The following is a 16118-nucleotide window of genomic DNA, read 5'->3' as shown; positions in this document are numbered from 1 at the left end:
AGACTTCTTCCGGTTGAACTTCGCTGAGTGTTGGGCAACTTGCCACAGCTGCTCATTTTGGCCAGTGTGGCAAAGAAGCGCGCAGACAAAGTGGTAGTTTTCGTTTTTCGTGACAAAACAATTCAGCCAACGTTTGCAAAATTTTAACCGAACATTAAATAAAAACAGCTGCAAAATTGAGGAGAACGGCGTTACCCAGAACCTAACCATGTCACTGCTTAACAACGATGACAGCATACTGGCCATAGACGAAGATCCGCAGGGTGAGAGAGTGTGGGAGTGGGCGAGTCCCGTGATGATGATTTCATTTCAAACCTTAATTTCTTTTTGAGCAGTTGTCATCCAGGAGGATGAGCCCTCGACGGCCCCACACATGCCCAGTGGCCAGTCCATGGATTCGTTGCGCTCGTCGTTCACTAACCGAAGCTCAACGCCAGATTCTTCCCAGCATTCGCTGGACACGCTGGAGATGGCGCAGGATGATCGCGAGGAGAAGGCACGCCTGATCACCCAGGTGCTGGAGCTGCAGAACACCCTGGACGATCTGTCCCAGCGTGTGGACTCTGTGAAGGAGGAGAATCTCAAATTGCGCTCCGAGAACCAGGTTCTGGGCCAGTACATCGAGAATCTGATGTCCGCCTCGTCGGTGTTCCAATCGACCAGCCCCAGTGCGGCGAAAAAGAAGTAGAAAATAGTTTCTACCCAAATACCGGAAGGAAGCCTGTACCTCTCAAATATGCCTTGTCGTTCATTCTATTGCGAAAACATACTCGTGTAAACCTATATTTTATAATTGTAACCTAGCCTAGTCTAATGCTGCAATGTTTTTTGAGTTGCTAACTTTTCGAATTTGTGCACAACACCATTGTCTTTGTTTAGCGTTTAAGCTTTATCTTAGCTGGCTATGTATATTATACATACAACGTATTTATTTTATATAGTTAATAAATAAATCAATATATCAATATCAACCCTGCGCGGCCAACAGCTGTTCGTGCCTCAAACAACAAATATACAGCAGCACGAGAGCAGAGCAGAGGAGAAGCTATTTTCGTATTACAAAACGTAGAAAGCGTGTACAAGTTGTAAACCCTGTGCTCGAATGATCAAAAAAACCTGTCAAATGGCAAGATAAGACACTCGTAAAAACCCCCAGTGCGACAGTGCGTCTACGGCTGTTTTGAAAAAAAGTGATTGCGAAATACGCTGCGTGGGAAAGAAAGGAAAGGTGTAATAGCAGTGCAGTGGAGGGAGTCGTCGTGTAATATTAGGAGGTGTGTAGTCCGTTTGTGTTTTTGTTGCAGCTGCTGTTGGCCTATATTTTGCGTGTTATCATGTTTCAATTGGAAAAACAAACTTATAGTATTGAAATGTCTTTGTATGGGAGTCAAAAGACCCTCACGGATATATCCCCCTCCCTTGTACGACATCGCCAGCAGTAGCAGCAGCAACAACAAAGCAGACGGCGGGCAGTGTTGTACAGCGTCATACTGCTAATATCATTGTTTTCCAATTTTAATATGCATTTTATTTTAAACTTTGCTCCCGCCCCTCCATGCTGCCCGCCCCCTCCTGGAGAAGACGTCATCTCATATCGGAAAAGAGCGCAATTGACGACAAAGCGTATGGCGGAAGCAGCAGCCAACAACAAAGGCAGCGGCTGCTCATCCAACGACATCAACTGAAAGCGTACTGCAACGATTTGATTTGAAACAAAAGCAGGCACGAACATATCCAAACATGTTTTGACCTGCCGCCTGTCGCCGTCTGCTGTGACGCCTTCGCCTTCCTCTTAGCCGCCTTGTGAGGCCTGTCAGCGCGCAATTATAACTTAAACTATGTCTTTCTCCGATTTCGATGCCATCTACGAGGATGAGCAGCTGGAGGAGTTGGAGCACTTTCAGGATCAATCGGTGGCGCCAGTGCCCGAGCCCATCATAATTCGAGGCGCTGGCAATATGACTGTGTAAGTTGTCGATAAAGAACACTCGAGAATAGTTTATATCAGTGATGGAAGATAGACTCGATTCGTTTTTTGTCTGTATGCAATTGAAAATGTAGTTCAAGGTCTGAGCCACCTAATTTCGTCATAGGCTTTTGTAGAGTTTTGCTTGTAGAGCGGCTTTATTGATACGGCTTGACCTCATTTTCGGGGTGGTGCTCGACCTGTCGCCGTGGCTGGGTGCATTTTTCAATGGCCCCAGCTGTCAATTGCCAGCATGTTGCATAAGAGAAACGTTAGCCACTTAGTAGAGGCGCCACATTGGGTGGAGAGTAGGAAACTCAGTAGCCCATAATTAATTTCTCGCTCTCTATTCACAGATTTGGTCTGAGCAATCGCTTTAATGCGGAGTTCCCATGCGGCCTGCTGTCACGCGTGGCACCCGAGGAGTTTAAGGCGACTGTGGGTCGGATTAATGGCGTACTGAAGAAATCCCTGCCCGTCAATGTCAAGTGGCTCTTCTGTGGCTGCGTCTGCTGCTGTTGCACCCTCGGCTGCTCCCTCTGGCCAGTCATCTGTCTGAGCAAACGCGTAAGCATACCAGATTATTATTATAGAAAATGTTCTAACTTGTTGCCATTTCTTTCTATGCACACAGACACAACTCACTCTGGACAAACTGTTCGAATGGGAGAATAATCATTTATATCATAAGCTGGGCCTGCACTGGCGACTGCATAAGCAACAATGTGATTCCAATTCCATGATGGAGTATGTTATTTTAATTGAATTTATACCCAAAACGCCCATCTATCGGCCGGACTAGATAGGGCTCCACTCTACTCTCTCTCCCTCTCACCCACATTAAGCGCACGTAGAGAGGCAGAGTCATGGCAGCGGGGGGCACAGGCACACATGTAATCGTAAACGTAATGGTAATTGTAAAATAAAATACTAGCTGCTAACACACACATTGCTTTAGGCCTAACCAGAATTGTAAACTAACCCGCAATCAGGCGAAACGAGAGAGCACAAAGGGGGAGCAGTAACTAGTTAAGTGCATTCGCAGATTGTCATTTTAAGCCTAGTAATATCTAATATTTAGTTTAAACAAATTTTTGGGAAACTTTCTAGATACTAAGAGCAACTAATTTCGCGTTTTCTTTTCAACCTTTTTTTTCTCAATTTGTTTTACATAACGTATGTATTTACGTGTGTATTTTTCTTGTTAGGAAATTTTAAATTGAATATCTGTAACCCCCCCATCAGAAGAGATCCACAAAAATTATAAACAAAGTTTGATTTGTTTCTTCTGTTGATAGTATCATATCATTCATAATGTATTCTTTATCACACTTTTATGTGTGGTATGTTTGTATGTGTTGTTTCAATAACCTTACAGCACTTTGGATGATCCATGCTTGTGGCACGGACAATCGGTGAACAATAAATACATTTAAATTATAATTACTTCTCGTTTCATGTAGTTATTTCTTTATGCTTAAATATTATCAAGTCTTTTAACAATGCGCGGGCCTGGCTCTAGGAATATATGTTTTTTAGGGGGCTGGTTGTAAACTTAAGGAATGCGATTGGAATGAATCGGTTTCTGCTAAAATTAATTAATTTTTGGGGGTAATACTAGGGATCTAGGGGGGTGGAAACTACTACTCGGGCTCGCTGTGAGCGTCGCCGTGGCTGGACTCATCATGGCTGTGGCTCTTGGCCGACTCGGACATTGCCATTGTGCACATGTCCAACTCGCTTTCAAAGTTCATGTTTTCCTCATCATCATACTCTTCCTCATCCTCTTCTTCCGCATCTTCATCGTCCTCCTCGTTCTCCGAATCCACACCATCGCCATCAGCATCTTCGTTCTCTTCAGCTATGTCTTCGTGTTCCTCAGCTTTACCTTCGTTCTCGGCTATATCTTCTTTCTGTTCCGTTTTTTCCTCTGCACTAGTCTCACGATTATCCTTCTCCATCTTGGGCGCGTGGTTGTCTCCTATCAGCTCGTTGGCGACTTGCAGCAGAGCATCCGTCTGCTTGCGCAATGCCGTCATTACCAGAGAGTCTTGCTTCATCTGGAAAAGGTGCTCGCTCCGGGCGAACTTTCTCTGCTGCTTGAAGAAGTCGTCGAGCATTTCCTTCTGCGCCGTCCGCATGCCATTGGCCAGCAGGGTGAGCTCTTTGGTGAACAGATCCTCATGCTGCCGCTTGCGCCGCTCCTTCTGTTCCTCCTTTGAGTTGCGGCTGTCCTCTGGGGCGGACCGAGCTTCGGCCTTGGGTGCAGCACGGGAATTCTTGGGCGTCGACTCGTAGCTCATAGAACTCCGCTGCAACTTGACAGGAACTGGAGGGGTCTGCCCATTGCGACGCTTTCGCGTCTGTGGCTGCGGCTGCTGTTGCGACTGCTGTTGCGCCAGATATTGGGCTTGGTGACTGCTGGATGGCGCTTGGGGTGGCATGGGGTACCTAGGAGGTGGGCCCCGCAGTACGCTCTGTGAGTAGATGGGGGGCGGTGGCGTCGGCGACTGGGGAGGCGAGATGGAATTTCCCAGATCGGGAATCATGCGTTCGGGGCGCAGCGAATAGCCCGTCTCCCGCATGGGCACCGACTTGAGGCGCATTCCCGCCGGCTGGACACTGATGTCACGTGGCAGGCGCACGGGCTGCTTACGGGGCAGCATTAGCTTGCTGGTGGGATGCACAAAGTTGATGCTGCTCGTGCTCTGCAGTGCCATCGAGCGGGTGCCCTTGTCGTGTTGCCCTGGAAACGGTCCCATTTGCCCTAGGGACGACGGCGGACGATCGATCTGCAGTATTCCGTGTGTGGGCCTCTTGAGCTCATCCTTGGCAAATGACGCCACTCGCAGCGGCGGCATTATTGGCGAGGGTGTGTACATGTGATTGGAATCGTCATCAGCATTAAGTTCCACGCTCACTGGCGGCGGCGTGGGCGATGCTGGCGCCGTGGGCGGCGGGGTGTTTGTGTCGTCCATGCCCAGGTCCACATCGGGCTCGTGCTTCACCGAAACAATGATGGGCATGTGAGGCACGTAGTCGGGATCACCGCGATTGTGTGCCTCGTTGTTGAAAGCTTCCAAGTCTGGCTCGGATATAACGTCCTTCGGTGCTGTTTCATAGCCTGCAAGTAGTAGATCAATTTACAAAATTAATAAAAAATACAAATCAACAGAAAGTCCTACGATACGCGCAAAAAAGAAAAAACGAAACGTCAAAGTGTCTGTTGGTGTGAATTTCAATCGCCAGTTTAAGCCAGCGTTGCCAATTCTTTTGCCTCCTACCTGTATCAATGGGCTCCGGTTTCACGAGGCCCAAACGAAAGCCAAATATGGGATGTTCCACGCCCATTTCATCCTCTTCGCCCATCGTCTTGGAGCTGTCCATAGAGTTTCCACATTCGCTAAGGCTGCCACTGGCGTTGAGGCCATCACCGCCACCCAGCATGCGGCAGAGGACGCGGTAGACCTCCTCAGGCACCACCTTGGGCACACCAGTGCCGTACCGCGTCGTTGTGTTGTAAGTGGACTTAAGGAACTTCCACTTGGTCCAGATCTGAATGCTCGACTTTTTCACGTAGCCCTTGCTGCGCATTATCGTCTCGACCTGCCGGAACACGTGCTCACTCTTTGTGTTCCGATCGTGCAGCTTCTCAAGCGCATTGATGTTCTGCATTATGCTCAGCATTTCCAGCATCTCGGGGCGACTCCACAGGTTGCGCTCCGGGCGCGTGTTTGCATGGACAACAACATCGCTCTTGGCCCCACCCCCGCCAATGCCCAGGCCCATCGGCACGGCTGCGGGTGGCGCCGAATGGGAATGGTTCACCTCAATGCGCATGGGCATGAGTAGGCCGTCCACATCGCCCACAACTCCATTGCCCGTTGCAGCTGTGCTGATGAGGCTGTTGATATTCTGGCTCTGGCTCTGACCTTGGCTCTGACGCATGTTGTGCTCCACTTTGTTCAGCAGACGCATCTTCGTGTGGGCGGCCACCGTGGTGGCTGGGCTCCCGCTGCTCGAGGACGAGCTGGATGCATTTTTGCCCGACGACGAAGTGCTGTCGTTCAGGCCCATATATCGTGGCATTAACATTGTTCTATGAGTGATATTTAATCACTCCGTAGTATCTAAAAGCAGAAATAATTCGATTAGCTTTGAAAATATTGAAAACTTGTGTGGCTTCTAATATTATTTGGAAAAAATTGTATACGCATGTCTGTAAGTATATTTCTAGTCCATACATATTTCAATTCTACTTTGGAAATCCACCACCTTTGGACAACTTCCATAGAAACGTGTGTATGTTTTCAGTTTGAGCTTACAAAACCATGAATTGTGGACGGGATGTTGACGTGTTTCCAACTGTTTAACACATTCCAAAATACATGAAAAGAGCAGAACCCAACACACTCATACCATACCCCAATCGTGCACACATACCACTAGAAAACTAAAGGAAAAAAGCACACAAATCTAGTACTGAGGAAGCATATATTTTTATCGATTTTGATTACGAATTTCAAAACAATAATGGCCCGAAAAAACACGTCAAATACGAACGTACAACCCACACACACACTTGCACCACACACATACCAAATAACAATCAAGAAGTCGTCGGTCAATAATAGAACTGAACTCTTTTTTGAGATAGTGTTTTCGTAAATATGATACGGGGCTAATGAATAAATAATATAAATTCTTAAGAAATTAAGGGTGAGCGCACACAGCTACTTCTCTTTTTACTCATGAATGCGTAAGTAGTCGCAATCGCAAAGAATTCAAAAGAAATACAAAATTATGCGAAGAGAAACAAAAGAATATGCCAAATTATGGCAAGAGCAAGACTTTATTACAGATTCCAGTCAATGTCGTGAAGAGGGGAGAGGGGATAATGGCAAGGGGCAATATTCGAAAAAATCCCAACAGTATTTGCGTCATTTTCCAGCTTTCTGTGGCATTTCTTGCAAACATAACGCGCGGCTTGAGATTTGCAAATAGCACAGTGGTCACGGGGTCATGGAAAACGAAACGGATTGTTGGACCTCATGGCCTGTTGGTCCTGTTTGGCACATCTGATTCAATACCGCAATTGCCTTCGATTTGGATAGGCTTTATTAGACAAGGGGCGGGCACATATGTACTCAAAACTCGCACTGCACCCAAAGCGGATATGTATTTTCCAATTAAATTTAAATTGATTGTGTCCACTGTAATGAGCAGAGATACAACGGAACGTTGACAATAAGCCACATGGTACAATAATATACGGTGATTATGCCTCTACATAACACGTTTTTTTTTGTTTCCTTCTATGGGCAGGTACCCCAGCACAGGTAGATTTGCCTCTCAATGAACGGAAATTGGTCACCTTCTATCAATGTGCCTTGAACCAGCGCAGCAAAACGAGAATAAGCTGCGCTCTTTTCGTCGGCTCCGACTCCCGAACACGAACATGAAAACACAAACGCACACACGCGAGCGAGCACAAATTTACGCTTATTATGTGAGTGCTGAGAAGTTTTTCAAGAAAAAGAACAACTGAATTAAATTTTCCAATTACATCCATATCGAATTTAAATAAAAGCCAATTGACAACTGACATGACAGCCCCCTCGGTGTGCTCCAGAACCCCTCCTTGCCATTTCCAGACATTTTAAGGCCGACAGTTCAATAGTTTTAAAACAATTTCCAAGATTCAACTATTATTCAGCAAATGACTTGCTTGGCAGCCAGCAGCACACACATACACTTGGACTTACCAGCCGAGCGCGAGACAGAGAGAGAGAGAGAGCTCAGAAAACGAAGAGCAAACGGCGAAATTGAAGCAACCACCGTCGTTAACGGCGATTTCAATACTAAATTTGAAAACTCGAAAGCGACGAACGGGCCTACAAAATCCAAACTATATATACGCATATATATGTATTGTACGTACATATGTACATATGATATGTGCGCTTCGGTTCGGTGTTATATTTTCAGAAAGGCACAAATAAATGGTTATGGTGGCTAGTTGGTTTTGAGATTGTGAGAGATTGCGAGAGACAGTCGCTTGTTATATTTTTCGTGACTGTCGGAATTTTTTATTATTTTTTTCGTATTTATGTATTTTATTTTTCTCTTATTTCAAGAACGGGGTTATTCGGAAAAAAACAACAGATATGCAAATTGACAGATCTATACATACATACATACATGTACATACATATGTGGATAATGGTTAGATGTTTCGGAATCTCGCAACATTTGTGGATTTGTATGTTAAAAAAGGCAACATTATCGATTTTTTTTACATATTCAATTTATTTTAATACGACATAATATGAGGGATGGAAATTGTTTGCGTTCGTTCCATAATATTTAAATCATTCTTCTTCCTATTATCTTATATCGTATCTGTATAACTTAAATCTGTTAATTAATATAAAGAACCAGATGTAGTAAAAGGTGTCTTTTCTCCCCCATCGACAGGTAGAGAGCTTGTCCCTTAATTCCGATAAATGCCGATACACTCAGCTGAAAAAAAACAAGGTTTCTGTCAGAGAATCCTGAAAGATCATGTTTCAAGAAGCTTTCATCCACTACAGCCACAGGTGAGCAGCCTTTTATGGTTTCCACTGTGCCAGCCCTGGATGGCCACATATCGTATTTTTCGGACTGCTGAATTCTTGTTCCTAGGATTTGATTGTAGTTTTAGGGTGGCCAATGCTATGTATGGGTATGTATGGGAAGCGGGATCGTAACTGATTGCCTAAAGTCTCAAGTCGAAACTAGATTTACAAGTATTGCGTGCTAGAGAGCGTAGAGAGTGCGGCAGAGCAGACACATCCACAGCCACAGCTAGAACAGGAAACTTGAACTCCACTCTACTTCATGGACAGAGCCAAGCCGGCAGAGACTGGGAAGTGGCTGGGAAAATGCGGAAAGCCTTTCTCATATTTTTGCATGAATTACGCATCACAGAGAGACGATTTAGCTGCTCAACGAGTGCCCGAATATAATGTATAATGTCGTTGAATGAAAATTCTGGCATACTCGTGTGTGTGTGTGTGTGTACGGACCGTGTGCATGTAGACTGTGTGTGTACATAATGTAGAACACACCCGCACACAGATGTCTGTCTGTCATTGCAGACTTATTACTGCCTGTGACTACATGTATAATATTGAGCTTCGAATAAATAGTTTTGTTGATAAAAAAAAAACCATCACACACATACGAGGGGAGGGTCGGAAGCCGCTCGGGAGGCGGCCAGCCCGAGAGACGAGACTCTCGATTCGACTCGAGAGCGGCTGGAAAAATATCTACGTAAAATGCAACAAAAAATCAAAGTGAAAAACAAACTCACGACGACCATAAAAACCGAAGATGATTCATTCGTCGGATTCGGGCACTTGCTGGCTCTGTTTATCTTCTTCTTGGTACGCTTTTGTTTGGCCTTATTTTCGTACTCGAACTGTCGAGCTAGAATCGCGAATTCCAACTAAGAGTGGAGTTGGCCCCAAACCAAACGGAGGAAGTGGCAGGAAAACCAGAATGTGATTTCGCGACGCCATCCATACCCGCTTGGAGCTCAGTTCGGGAAGCTTAGCCATGAAATCGACTTTCGACTTATGTACTTATTTTGAATACACGTACAGAGGATGCATGTATATACATATGTACATATGTATGTGTGTATGAATGTACATATGTATGTATGTATGTACACATGCATGTATACATACATAAACGTTTCTACTAATAGCTATGATTACCGCCAATATTATATTTTAAGTTGGCGTTCTTAAAGGTGGATGATGTAATCCAATCCACTCAATCTACGCACAGCAAAACCCACAATAAGATTAGGGGGAATTCAATTGTAAAGGAACTTCCTCTTGCTGCACAACCTGTCTGGGAAATCAGCTTGATGCTGGGGAGTCCCTCTTTGTAACTACGAAAAGATTACCAAACACGCAACACAAACCTTGCGCACTCTGTTGTAGTCCCCGATCTCGGAAAGAATCCTCGAGGAGAGATCGGGTATGTACACATGTACATATGTACGTACATATGTACATACATATATATTCGGGCGACCGTCGATTGTTAGGTTGGAGGGCATAGCTCCGCGGTGATAAAAGCTTGCACGTCAAGCCCTTCCGCTTAGGCCATAAAGCAACTATATTATCAATGTGCATACGGCTCTGCCGCACCAATTCCAATACCAATATCCAATGTATACGTGTTGTACATATGAATGTGTGATGTCTGAATGAATAAATAAATTGTATGCAATACTATATATTTTCCATATTCCAATATTAATATATTTTATTTGTTTGATATTTAGTTTTATTAGTTGTCTCATTAGTTGTTCAAATTCCCTTCGCAAATGAAAAGAGCTTTCAAATTCCCTTAACGAAGCAAAAGAGCTTTCATGGTGCTAAATTTGTACTAAAAATGAAGGTGTCGACTACAGGTAAATACGTCACAAAAATTCCAGGGGCGCCAGGTAAATTGCACGCCGATTTTCATACTCCGTGAAGGAAATTCTCTAAGGAAATTCTCTCCTGTGTCTAAACGGTCAGGGAAATCCTCTCCTGTGTATAAACGGTCAGGGAAATTCTCTCCTGCCAGACGCTCTCGCATGCACTATTAGGGATCCTTTCAACAGGTGCGAAAAAGGTGGGAGGTTTGAAAAGTTCGTATTTTTGTACCTGCTTGCCATACCTTGCAGTCACATGCCAAAGAGAGGATTAGGTAAGCGGAGAGAAAATAAAAACAGTGTGGGCACTCCTGTCAATGTCACAGCCAAGGTACCTTTTTTCAACGGTGAGGCAGCTCTGATGTAGCTGTGAAATAAAAACTTAAGGCAGCAGTTTAATTTAAGGGTTTTGCGAGTACGACATTGTTGGTAATCGCTACACAATCATAGTTAAATTAATCAGATAACGATGTACACCACTAGATAGTTCTTCAATTGAATTTTTTACATTTTCTAAATGTGTTCCTTCCAGTTAAATACTGCGCCAAAGTACTGCTTGAACAAAGCAGTTGACATTTCCCTCAACCTTTTTTAAACTATATGGCAGCCCTGATGGAGTCTGTTAAGTTTGATTTTGAATATTGGACTGCTAGTCCTTCCTTTGAAAGTTTATCTGTGGCTTAGTACACGTATGAGAAAGACATTTATATGTTGGAACTAAATCAATGGTAAAGTATATGGCAAAAACGGTTATGTGTCCAGTTTGTATCGGAACATCAAAATAGGACAGGGCAGAGTTTTCAACTGCTGGCAGTAAAAGTAATTATGAAATTTGATTCCCTAAGATAAACCTGAGCACAATAGGCTACCACCTCATATGTTGAAACGGTGACCCCATCACTAGCCCGGCGCTAATTTTAACGCTTTATCGCAGAGTTGCGCCGAAAGTAAACCCCAACCAGGTTGGCTAATATTTATGGGGCCACAGAATTTGATTAGCGTCTGGTAGTTTAGCCTTAAGCCAACAACGGCAAATGTACGAGAGATACTAGTGCAAACACTACCGCTGCCACTGGCTCAGGGGGTGTTCTGAACTTTTGTGCGTCATGCCATGGCTTGTGCCAAGAATCTTGGCATAGAATTCAGCATAGAATTAAGCACTCTATGGAGGACTCTGCTAATCCAAACGCTCGTGTGTGTTTCGCACCTGAGCAGGAACTAATGCTCTCATAAATGTTATTGTTCCTGCGAAGGCTTGTGCTCTGTTCCTCCCTGTTCCAAGTTTTTTGCGTTCTTCAGATTGGATAACCGTTCTCCAGGGGAAGTAACCGGTGTTGCTTCTTTATCTAAATAGATTGGTAAAGCTGGTTAAGCCGTGCTTGCAGCATCCGCCTGATCTTATTCGTCTTACCAGACAGGTATTGTGTGCTTCCTTCCTGCTCTGTTCATATCTAAGAGTCGTTCGCCGATAAGACGGCCCTACCTGCACTCTCGCGAGTACATCTTCGAGTATGTACATTCCTGATGAAATACTCGGTTCGCAGTAGCCCACAGTAACCCCTCACTTTCGATTATTATCAGAGATTTGAGCCCCAGAAAATGTTTCACTCTAATCACAGATTAACAACTGTCAAGATCAATATTTACCCGATCAATGTGCAGAGCAGGGCAGAGCAGATCGGCGCTCCGTTGATTAATGGAAAAATTCAGATCAATGGGGACAGTTGTGCCAGTTGGACAGGCCGAGAATTCCCGTGCAAACAAAGGTACGGAGTGGCTAGGAGTAGTGTGGGGGGCTGTGGCTACGACTGGGGCTGGGTGTGGGGCTGGTCATTGTCAAGATCGCTACTGTGTAGAGTTTGGCGTGTTTGCGGAGGCGCTGTGGAGATAACTGAAAGATACAACCTGTATCCCGCTCCCACACACGCACGCTCGGGACGGTGGGCAAACAGCCTCCGGAGATAAGAGCGCGTGACGCAGCCGGGCAGCATCAGGTTGAGTCCGCATGTCCAAGGGGCTCCATCAGTTCAGTTGGCCCGCGAGCATATTCGAGATCACAGGCCCAGTCCCAGTCCCAGTCCACAATGTCCACGCTGGAGAACGAGGTAACGTTCCGCAAGCAGGCGGAGGTGAGCCAGAACCTGGAGGCGCAGTTCGATAGCTCCTCCACGGACTTCATTCTGATCACCGACCACCGCACCTCCAAGTCCAAGAGCCTCGAGCAGCTGGAGGCGGCCAAGCAGGATGAGTCATCCCCCTCCTGCTGTTCGCGCTACGTCCGCAGCATCTTCCGCAAGAAGAACCTGAAGAAGCGTCTGCCCTTCCTCACCTGGCTGCCGCACTACAACAGGCGCGACTGCATCGGCGATCTTCTCGCCGGCTTCACCGTTGGCCTCACGGTCATTCCCCAGGGCCTGGCCTACTCTGGCGTCGTCGGTCTTCCCCCAGAGGTGAGTTGCAAAAAAGAAGGCAGGCTGCTGATTACTCAATTAAGATACAATCGGGGGAGATTGTTATCCGAGCTCGTTAGCAAGTTCCGTGAGCAAAAGTTCCTAGGTTCGAGGTGGTTCGATCAAGACTGTGGTTCGAGCTGGTTGGCAGCTTCGTGTTCCATCGAGCAGATTGAAAGTATCAGACAGGGGAATACATGTTCGAGGCATGGTGGAATCATCATACCTATAAAGCAGCAGCGCCACATTGGAACTAACAAACATCTTCCTTCCAGTATGGACTCTACGGATCCTTCATGGGCTGCTTCGTGTACGTGCTGCTGGGCACGTGCAAGGACAGCACCATTGGCAGCACGGCCGTGGCTTCACTCATGACATTCCAGTTCGCGCAGGGCTCCTGGCAGCGTTCGGTGCTGCTGACCTTTCTCACGGGCATCATAGAGATCTTCATGGCCATCTTCAAGCTCGGTTGCCTGGTGGAGTTCGTGTCGGGGCCGGTGAGTGCTGGATTCACCAGCGCCGTCGCCCTTATTGTGTCCACCTCGCAGATGCGATCGATGCTGGGCGTGAAGAGCGATGGCGACTCCTTCCTGGAGACGTGGATCAGCATGTTCAAGGACATTGAGAACATTCGAGTGGCGGACACGTGCCTGGGCTTCGGCTGCCTCTTCCTGCTGCTGGCGATGCGCAGCCTTGGCAGAGTCACCATTGGCCCCAAGGACGAGTCCCGCAGAAACGGATTCCAGAGAGTCTTCAACCAAGTGATCAAGTTCCTGGCCACCTCCCGCAACGCCTCAATCGTGATCATCTTCACGCTGATCACCATGCACCTGGACGCCAAGGGCACCAATCCCTTCCGCCTCACTGGCCACATACCGAAGGGCATGCCGACGCCCTCGTGGCCGCCCTTCTCCATCGAAGCACAGCCTGGAAATGCCACGGCAGGCATCCCGCCTGTGCCCGGCCAGAACTTTCTGGAGATGGTGCAGAGCATGGGCTACGGCCTGCTGATTGTGCCCATCATGGCGCTGCTCGAGACGATGTCCGTCTGCAAGGCCTTCGCCAAGGGACGGCAGATCGACATTACGCAGGAGATGATCGCCTGTGGCGTGGGCAACATTGCCACCTCCGTGTTCTCCGGCTACCGCTGCAACGGCGGACTGGCCCGCTCTGCGGTAAACAACGCCAGCGGCTGCCGCACCAACATGTCCAATCTGTACATCGGCATCATCGTGGTGCTGGCGCTGAACTTCCTCACGGAGTACTTTGCATTCATCCCCAAGGCGGTGCTGGCTGCCATCATCATTTCCGCGGTCATCTTCCAAGTGCAGTACCAGGTCGTCACGCCCATGTGGCGCAGCAAGCGTGAGTTCAGCCCCAGTCCTGCTCCCATACCCTGCGATCTGACCCCATTCCTCTCACACTTGCAGGCTCCGATCTAGTACCTGGGATACTGGCATTTGTCACCTGCCTGGTGCTGCCTCTGGAGATCGGCATCATGGTGGCCATCGGCGTGAATCTGCTCTTCATTCTGTACTACGCGGCACGCCCCAAGGTGACGCTGGAGCAGCTCGAGACGCAGCAGGGCATTCGCTTCGTGAAGATCACACCCGACCGCTGTCTCATCTTCCCCTCGGTGGAGTTTGTCCGCAACATGGTCCTCAAGTTGGGCAGCAAGTCCACCCTGCCGGTGGTCATCGACTGCACCTACATCTACGCCGCTGACTTCACTGCCGCCAAGGTAATCTCCTCCATGGTGGACGACTTCCGAGTGCGCCGCCAGAAGATCATCTTCTTCAACCTCAAGCCCAGCGTGGTTAGCATCTTCGAGGGCCTCAACACACGTCTCGTGCTCTGCTACAACACTCACGCCCTCAACCAGGAGCTCCGGCCGGAAGAGGCCCAGGATCTCTCTCGCTCTGTGGACTCTTTGGAGCGTGTGGAGACGGGTCCCGGCACCAGCGAGTGCGTCAGCATGGCCAGCACTTTGTCCCTGGCCAAGAGTTAGATTAGTCAGCGTTTCCATCTTAATAAAGTTAGATTTATAGTGAATTTAATTAAATACTCACTCTCTATTCATCGATCGGAAATCAAATCATAATTTCCGCCAACCTGAACACACACAAGTGTCATGGCAGCGAGCTCTTGATAGCGATGAAATTCTGTTGCTTATCATTATGTTCGTTAACATTAACATGCCGTTAACAGCTGTGACAGCGCCAGCGCAGCTTTGGACATGTCGCGACACGTTCGGACATGCACAGAAAAATGCACTGCACGACACAGAAACCAAAAGAGTTATGTTTTGGCGCTTGTTTTCGCTTTTTTAAAAGCAGCAGACCCATTTTCTGTTTTTCCTATTATGATGTCCTTACTGTTGCCAGTGCCTAGTTTTGTTGACTAGTTTAGTTTACCAAATTTGTAGCAGTGTGGCTTGACTTTGCACCCAACCCAGCATTAAATCTGCAAAAGATTAAATGACCCTTTTCGGAATCAATTCGAAATGCGCGAAAACTAAATCATTTTCCATTAAATCTTATGACCATGGGAGTTTTATTCGTGAACAAAAACTGCTTGCCAAAAAGGGGGCTGACCAGTTTTTCGCTTTCCACCAAAGCGACCAAAGCAATGAAAACCATGTGGAGTCCAAGTTCAGTTCTCTTCCTGGTCCTGGGAACTTTGGTTAGCCTTAGCGGTATCACAGCTGCCGATGCCACCAATGGAACAAATCTGGGATTCATCACCATACCGTCGCAGGCTCAAGTGTGCCAGTGTTCGCTCTCATTGTCCTGCAGCTGTTGCCAGAGCATTACGGTGAACGCCATCAATGAGACCAAGACTCGTATGTTGCACGAACCAAATACTGAAACGTTTGTTAAATTTATTTCCTACAATTGCCCAATTACAGTGTGTCTGACACTCAAAATTAACGTGCTCAGTGCATCGGTGGACGTGGGTGTCACCATGGATGGCAATTCGGTGACAAAGTTCACCATCAGCACCAAGACACCACCCACTGCCTGCCTGCCACTGCTCTCGGTGGTGACTCCTCTGGACATCTGCCTCAAGCTGAACATCAAAATGGCTGGCCTGACGGGCCTCAAGGCCTGTCCCACGTTCTACACCAGCTACGACAGCAATAATGTCTTCAGCTACGATTTCCCGTGCCTGCAGTTGGGCATGGATGGAATAAGTTTGGTGTAAAGGGAACCGATCCCACAAAAGA

The 16118-nt window shown here is 47.0% G+C and overlaps 5 protein-coding genes across 7 annotated transcripts; 4 read left to right on the top strand and 1 right to left on the bottom strand.

Annotated features, from left to right (window-relative positions):
• Positions 1–44: 44 nt before the first annotated feature.
• LOC117899056 (short coiled-coil protein B) lies at positions 45–1597 on the top strand. The gene is made up of 3 exons (XM_034808823.1): positions 45–263; positions 336–1274; positions 1582–1597. The coding sequence occupies exons 1-2, from the start codon at positions 209–211 to the stop codon at positions 686–688; spliced, it is 408 nt and encodes a 135-aa protein (XP_034664714.1). The 5' UTR covers positions 45–208; the 3' UTR covers positions 689–1274; positions 1582–1597.
• A 209-nt stretch (positions 1598–1806) lies between these two features.
• LOC117899055 (cysteine-rich hydrophobic domain-containing protein 2) lies at positions 1807–3409 on the top strand. The gene is made up of 3 exons (XM_034808822.1): positions 1807–1966; positions 2323–2533; positions 2601–3409. Exons 1-3 carry the CDS (start codon positions 1839–1841, stop codon positions 2766–2768), a joined length of 507 nt encoding a protein of 168 aa, XP_034664713.1. The 5' UTR covers positions 1807–1838; the 3' UTR covers positions 2769–3409.
• A 102-nt stretch (positions 3410–3511) lies between these two features.
• On the bottom strand, positions 3512–9447 carry LOC117899052. Of its 3 annotated transcripts, none has more exons than XM_034808817.1 (3): positions 9321–9447; positions 5251–6096; positions 3512–5090 (listed from the first exon to the last, which is right to left on the bottom strand). In XM_034808817.1, exons 2-3 carry the CDS (start codon positions 6059–6061, stop codon positions 3610–3612), a joined length of 2292 nt encoding a protein of 763 aa, XP_034664708.1. In that variant the 5' UTR covers positions 6062–6096; positions 9321–9447; the 3' UTR covers positions 3512–3609. The 3 variants fall into 3 exon arrangements, with proteins under 3 accessions (XP_034664708.1, XP_034664707.1, XP_034664706.1); XM_034808816.1 differs by lacking the exon at positions 9321–9447 and adding an exon at positions 7732–7827; XM_034808815.1 differs by lacking the exon at positions 9321–9447 and adding an exon at positions 7738–7819 and having other exon boundaries at positions 5251–6097.
• Positions 9448–12414: 2967 nt separating this feature from the next.
• Positions 12415–14949, top strand: LOC117897955 (sodium-independent sulfate anion transporter). The gene is made up of 3 exons (XM_034807057.1): positions 12415–12892; positions 13168–14257; positions 14323–14949. The coding sequence occupies exons 1-3, from the start codon at positions 12527–12529 to the stop codon at positions 14898–14900; spliced, it is 2034 nt and encodes a 677-aa protein (XP_034662948.1). The 5' UTR covers positions 12415–12526; the 3' UTR covers positions 14901–14949.
• A 559-nt stretch (positions 14950–15508) lies between these two features.
• On the top strand, positions 15509–16096 carry LOC117897865. Its single transcript, XM_034806938.1, has 2 exons — positions 15509–15734; positions 15801–16096. The coding sequence occupies exons 1-2, from the start codon at positions 15521–15523 to the stop codon at positions 16094–16096; spliced, it is 510 nt and encodes a 169-aa protein (XP_034662829.1). The 5' UTR covers positions 15509–15520.
• The last annotated feature ends 22 nt before the right edge of the window (positions 16097–16118 follow it).

This window comes from Drosophila subobscura, chromosome O, assembly GCF_008121235.1.
Source record: "Drosophila subobscura isolate 14011-0131.10 chromosome O, UCBerk_Dsub_1.0, whole genome shotgun sequence".
In the NCBI taxonomy this organism is placed as follows: domain Eukaryota; kingdom Metazoa; phylum Arthropoda; class Insecta; order Diptera; family Drosophilidae; genus Drosophila; species Drosophila subobscura.
The sequence above is the reverse complement of the archived record's forward strand: the minus strand, read 5'-3'. Positions and strand labels throughout refer to the sequence as shown.

Bases quoted from the DNA above. Each gene is read 5' to 3' on its own strand.
- LOC117899052 (XM_034808817.1), bottom strand. From the start codon at position 6,061: ATGTTAATGCCACGATATATGGGCCTGAACGACAGCACTTCGTCGTCG. The intron at 5,091-5,250 runs GTAGGAGGCAAA...TACTACTTGCAG, and splicing joins ACCGGAGCCCATTGATACAG to GCTATGAAACAGCACCGAAG.
- LOC117899055 (XM_034808822.1), top strand. From the start codon at position 1,839: ATGTCTTTCTCCGATTTCGATGCCATCTACGAGGATGAGCAGCTGGAG. The intron at 1,967-2,322 runs GTAAGTTGTCGA...CTCTATTCACAG, and splicing joins GGCGCTGGCAATATGACTGT to ATTTGGTCTGAGCAATCGCT. The intron at 2,534-2,600 runs GTAAGCATACCA...CTATGCACACAG, and splicing joins TCATCTGTCTGAGCAAACGC to ACACAACTCACTCTGGACAA.
- LOC117897955 (XM_034807057.1), top strand. From the start codon at position 12,527: ATGTCCACGCTGGAGAACGAGGTAACGTTCCGCAAGCAGGCGGAGGTG. The intron at 12,893-13,167 runs GTGAGTTGCAAA...TCTTCCTTCCAG, and splicing joins TCGTCGGTCTTCCCCCAGAG to TATGGACTCTACGGATCCTT. The intron at 14,258-14,322 runs GTGAGTTCAGCC...TCACACTTGCAG, and splicing joins GCCCATGTGGCGCAGCAAGC to GCTCCGATCTAGTACCTGGG.
- LOC117897865 (XM_034806938.1), top strand. From the start codon at position 15,521: ATGAAAACCATGTGGAGTCCAAGTTCAGTTCTCTTCCTGGTCCTGGGA. The intron at 15,735-15,800 runs GTATGTTGCACG...GCCCAATTACAG, and splicing joins CATCAATGAGACCAAGACTC to TGTGTCTGACACTCAAAATT.
- LOC117899056 (XM_034808823.1), top strand. From the start codon at position 209: ATGTCACTGCTTAACAACGATGACAGCATACTGGCCATAGACGAAGAT. The intron at 264-335 runs GTGAGAGAGTGT...CTTTTTGAGCAG, and splicing joins CATAGACGAAGATCCGCAGG to TTGTCATCCAGGAGGATGAG.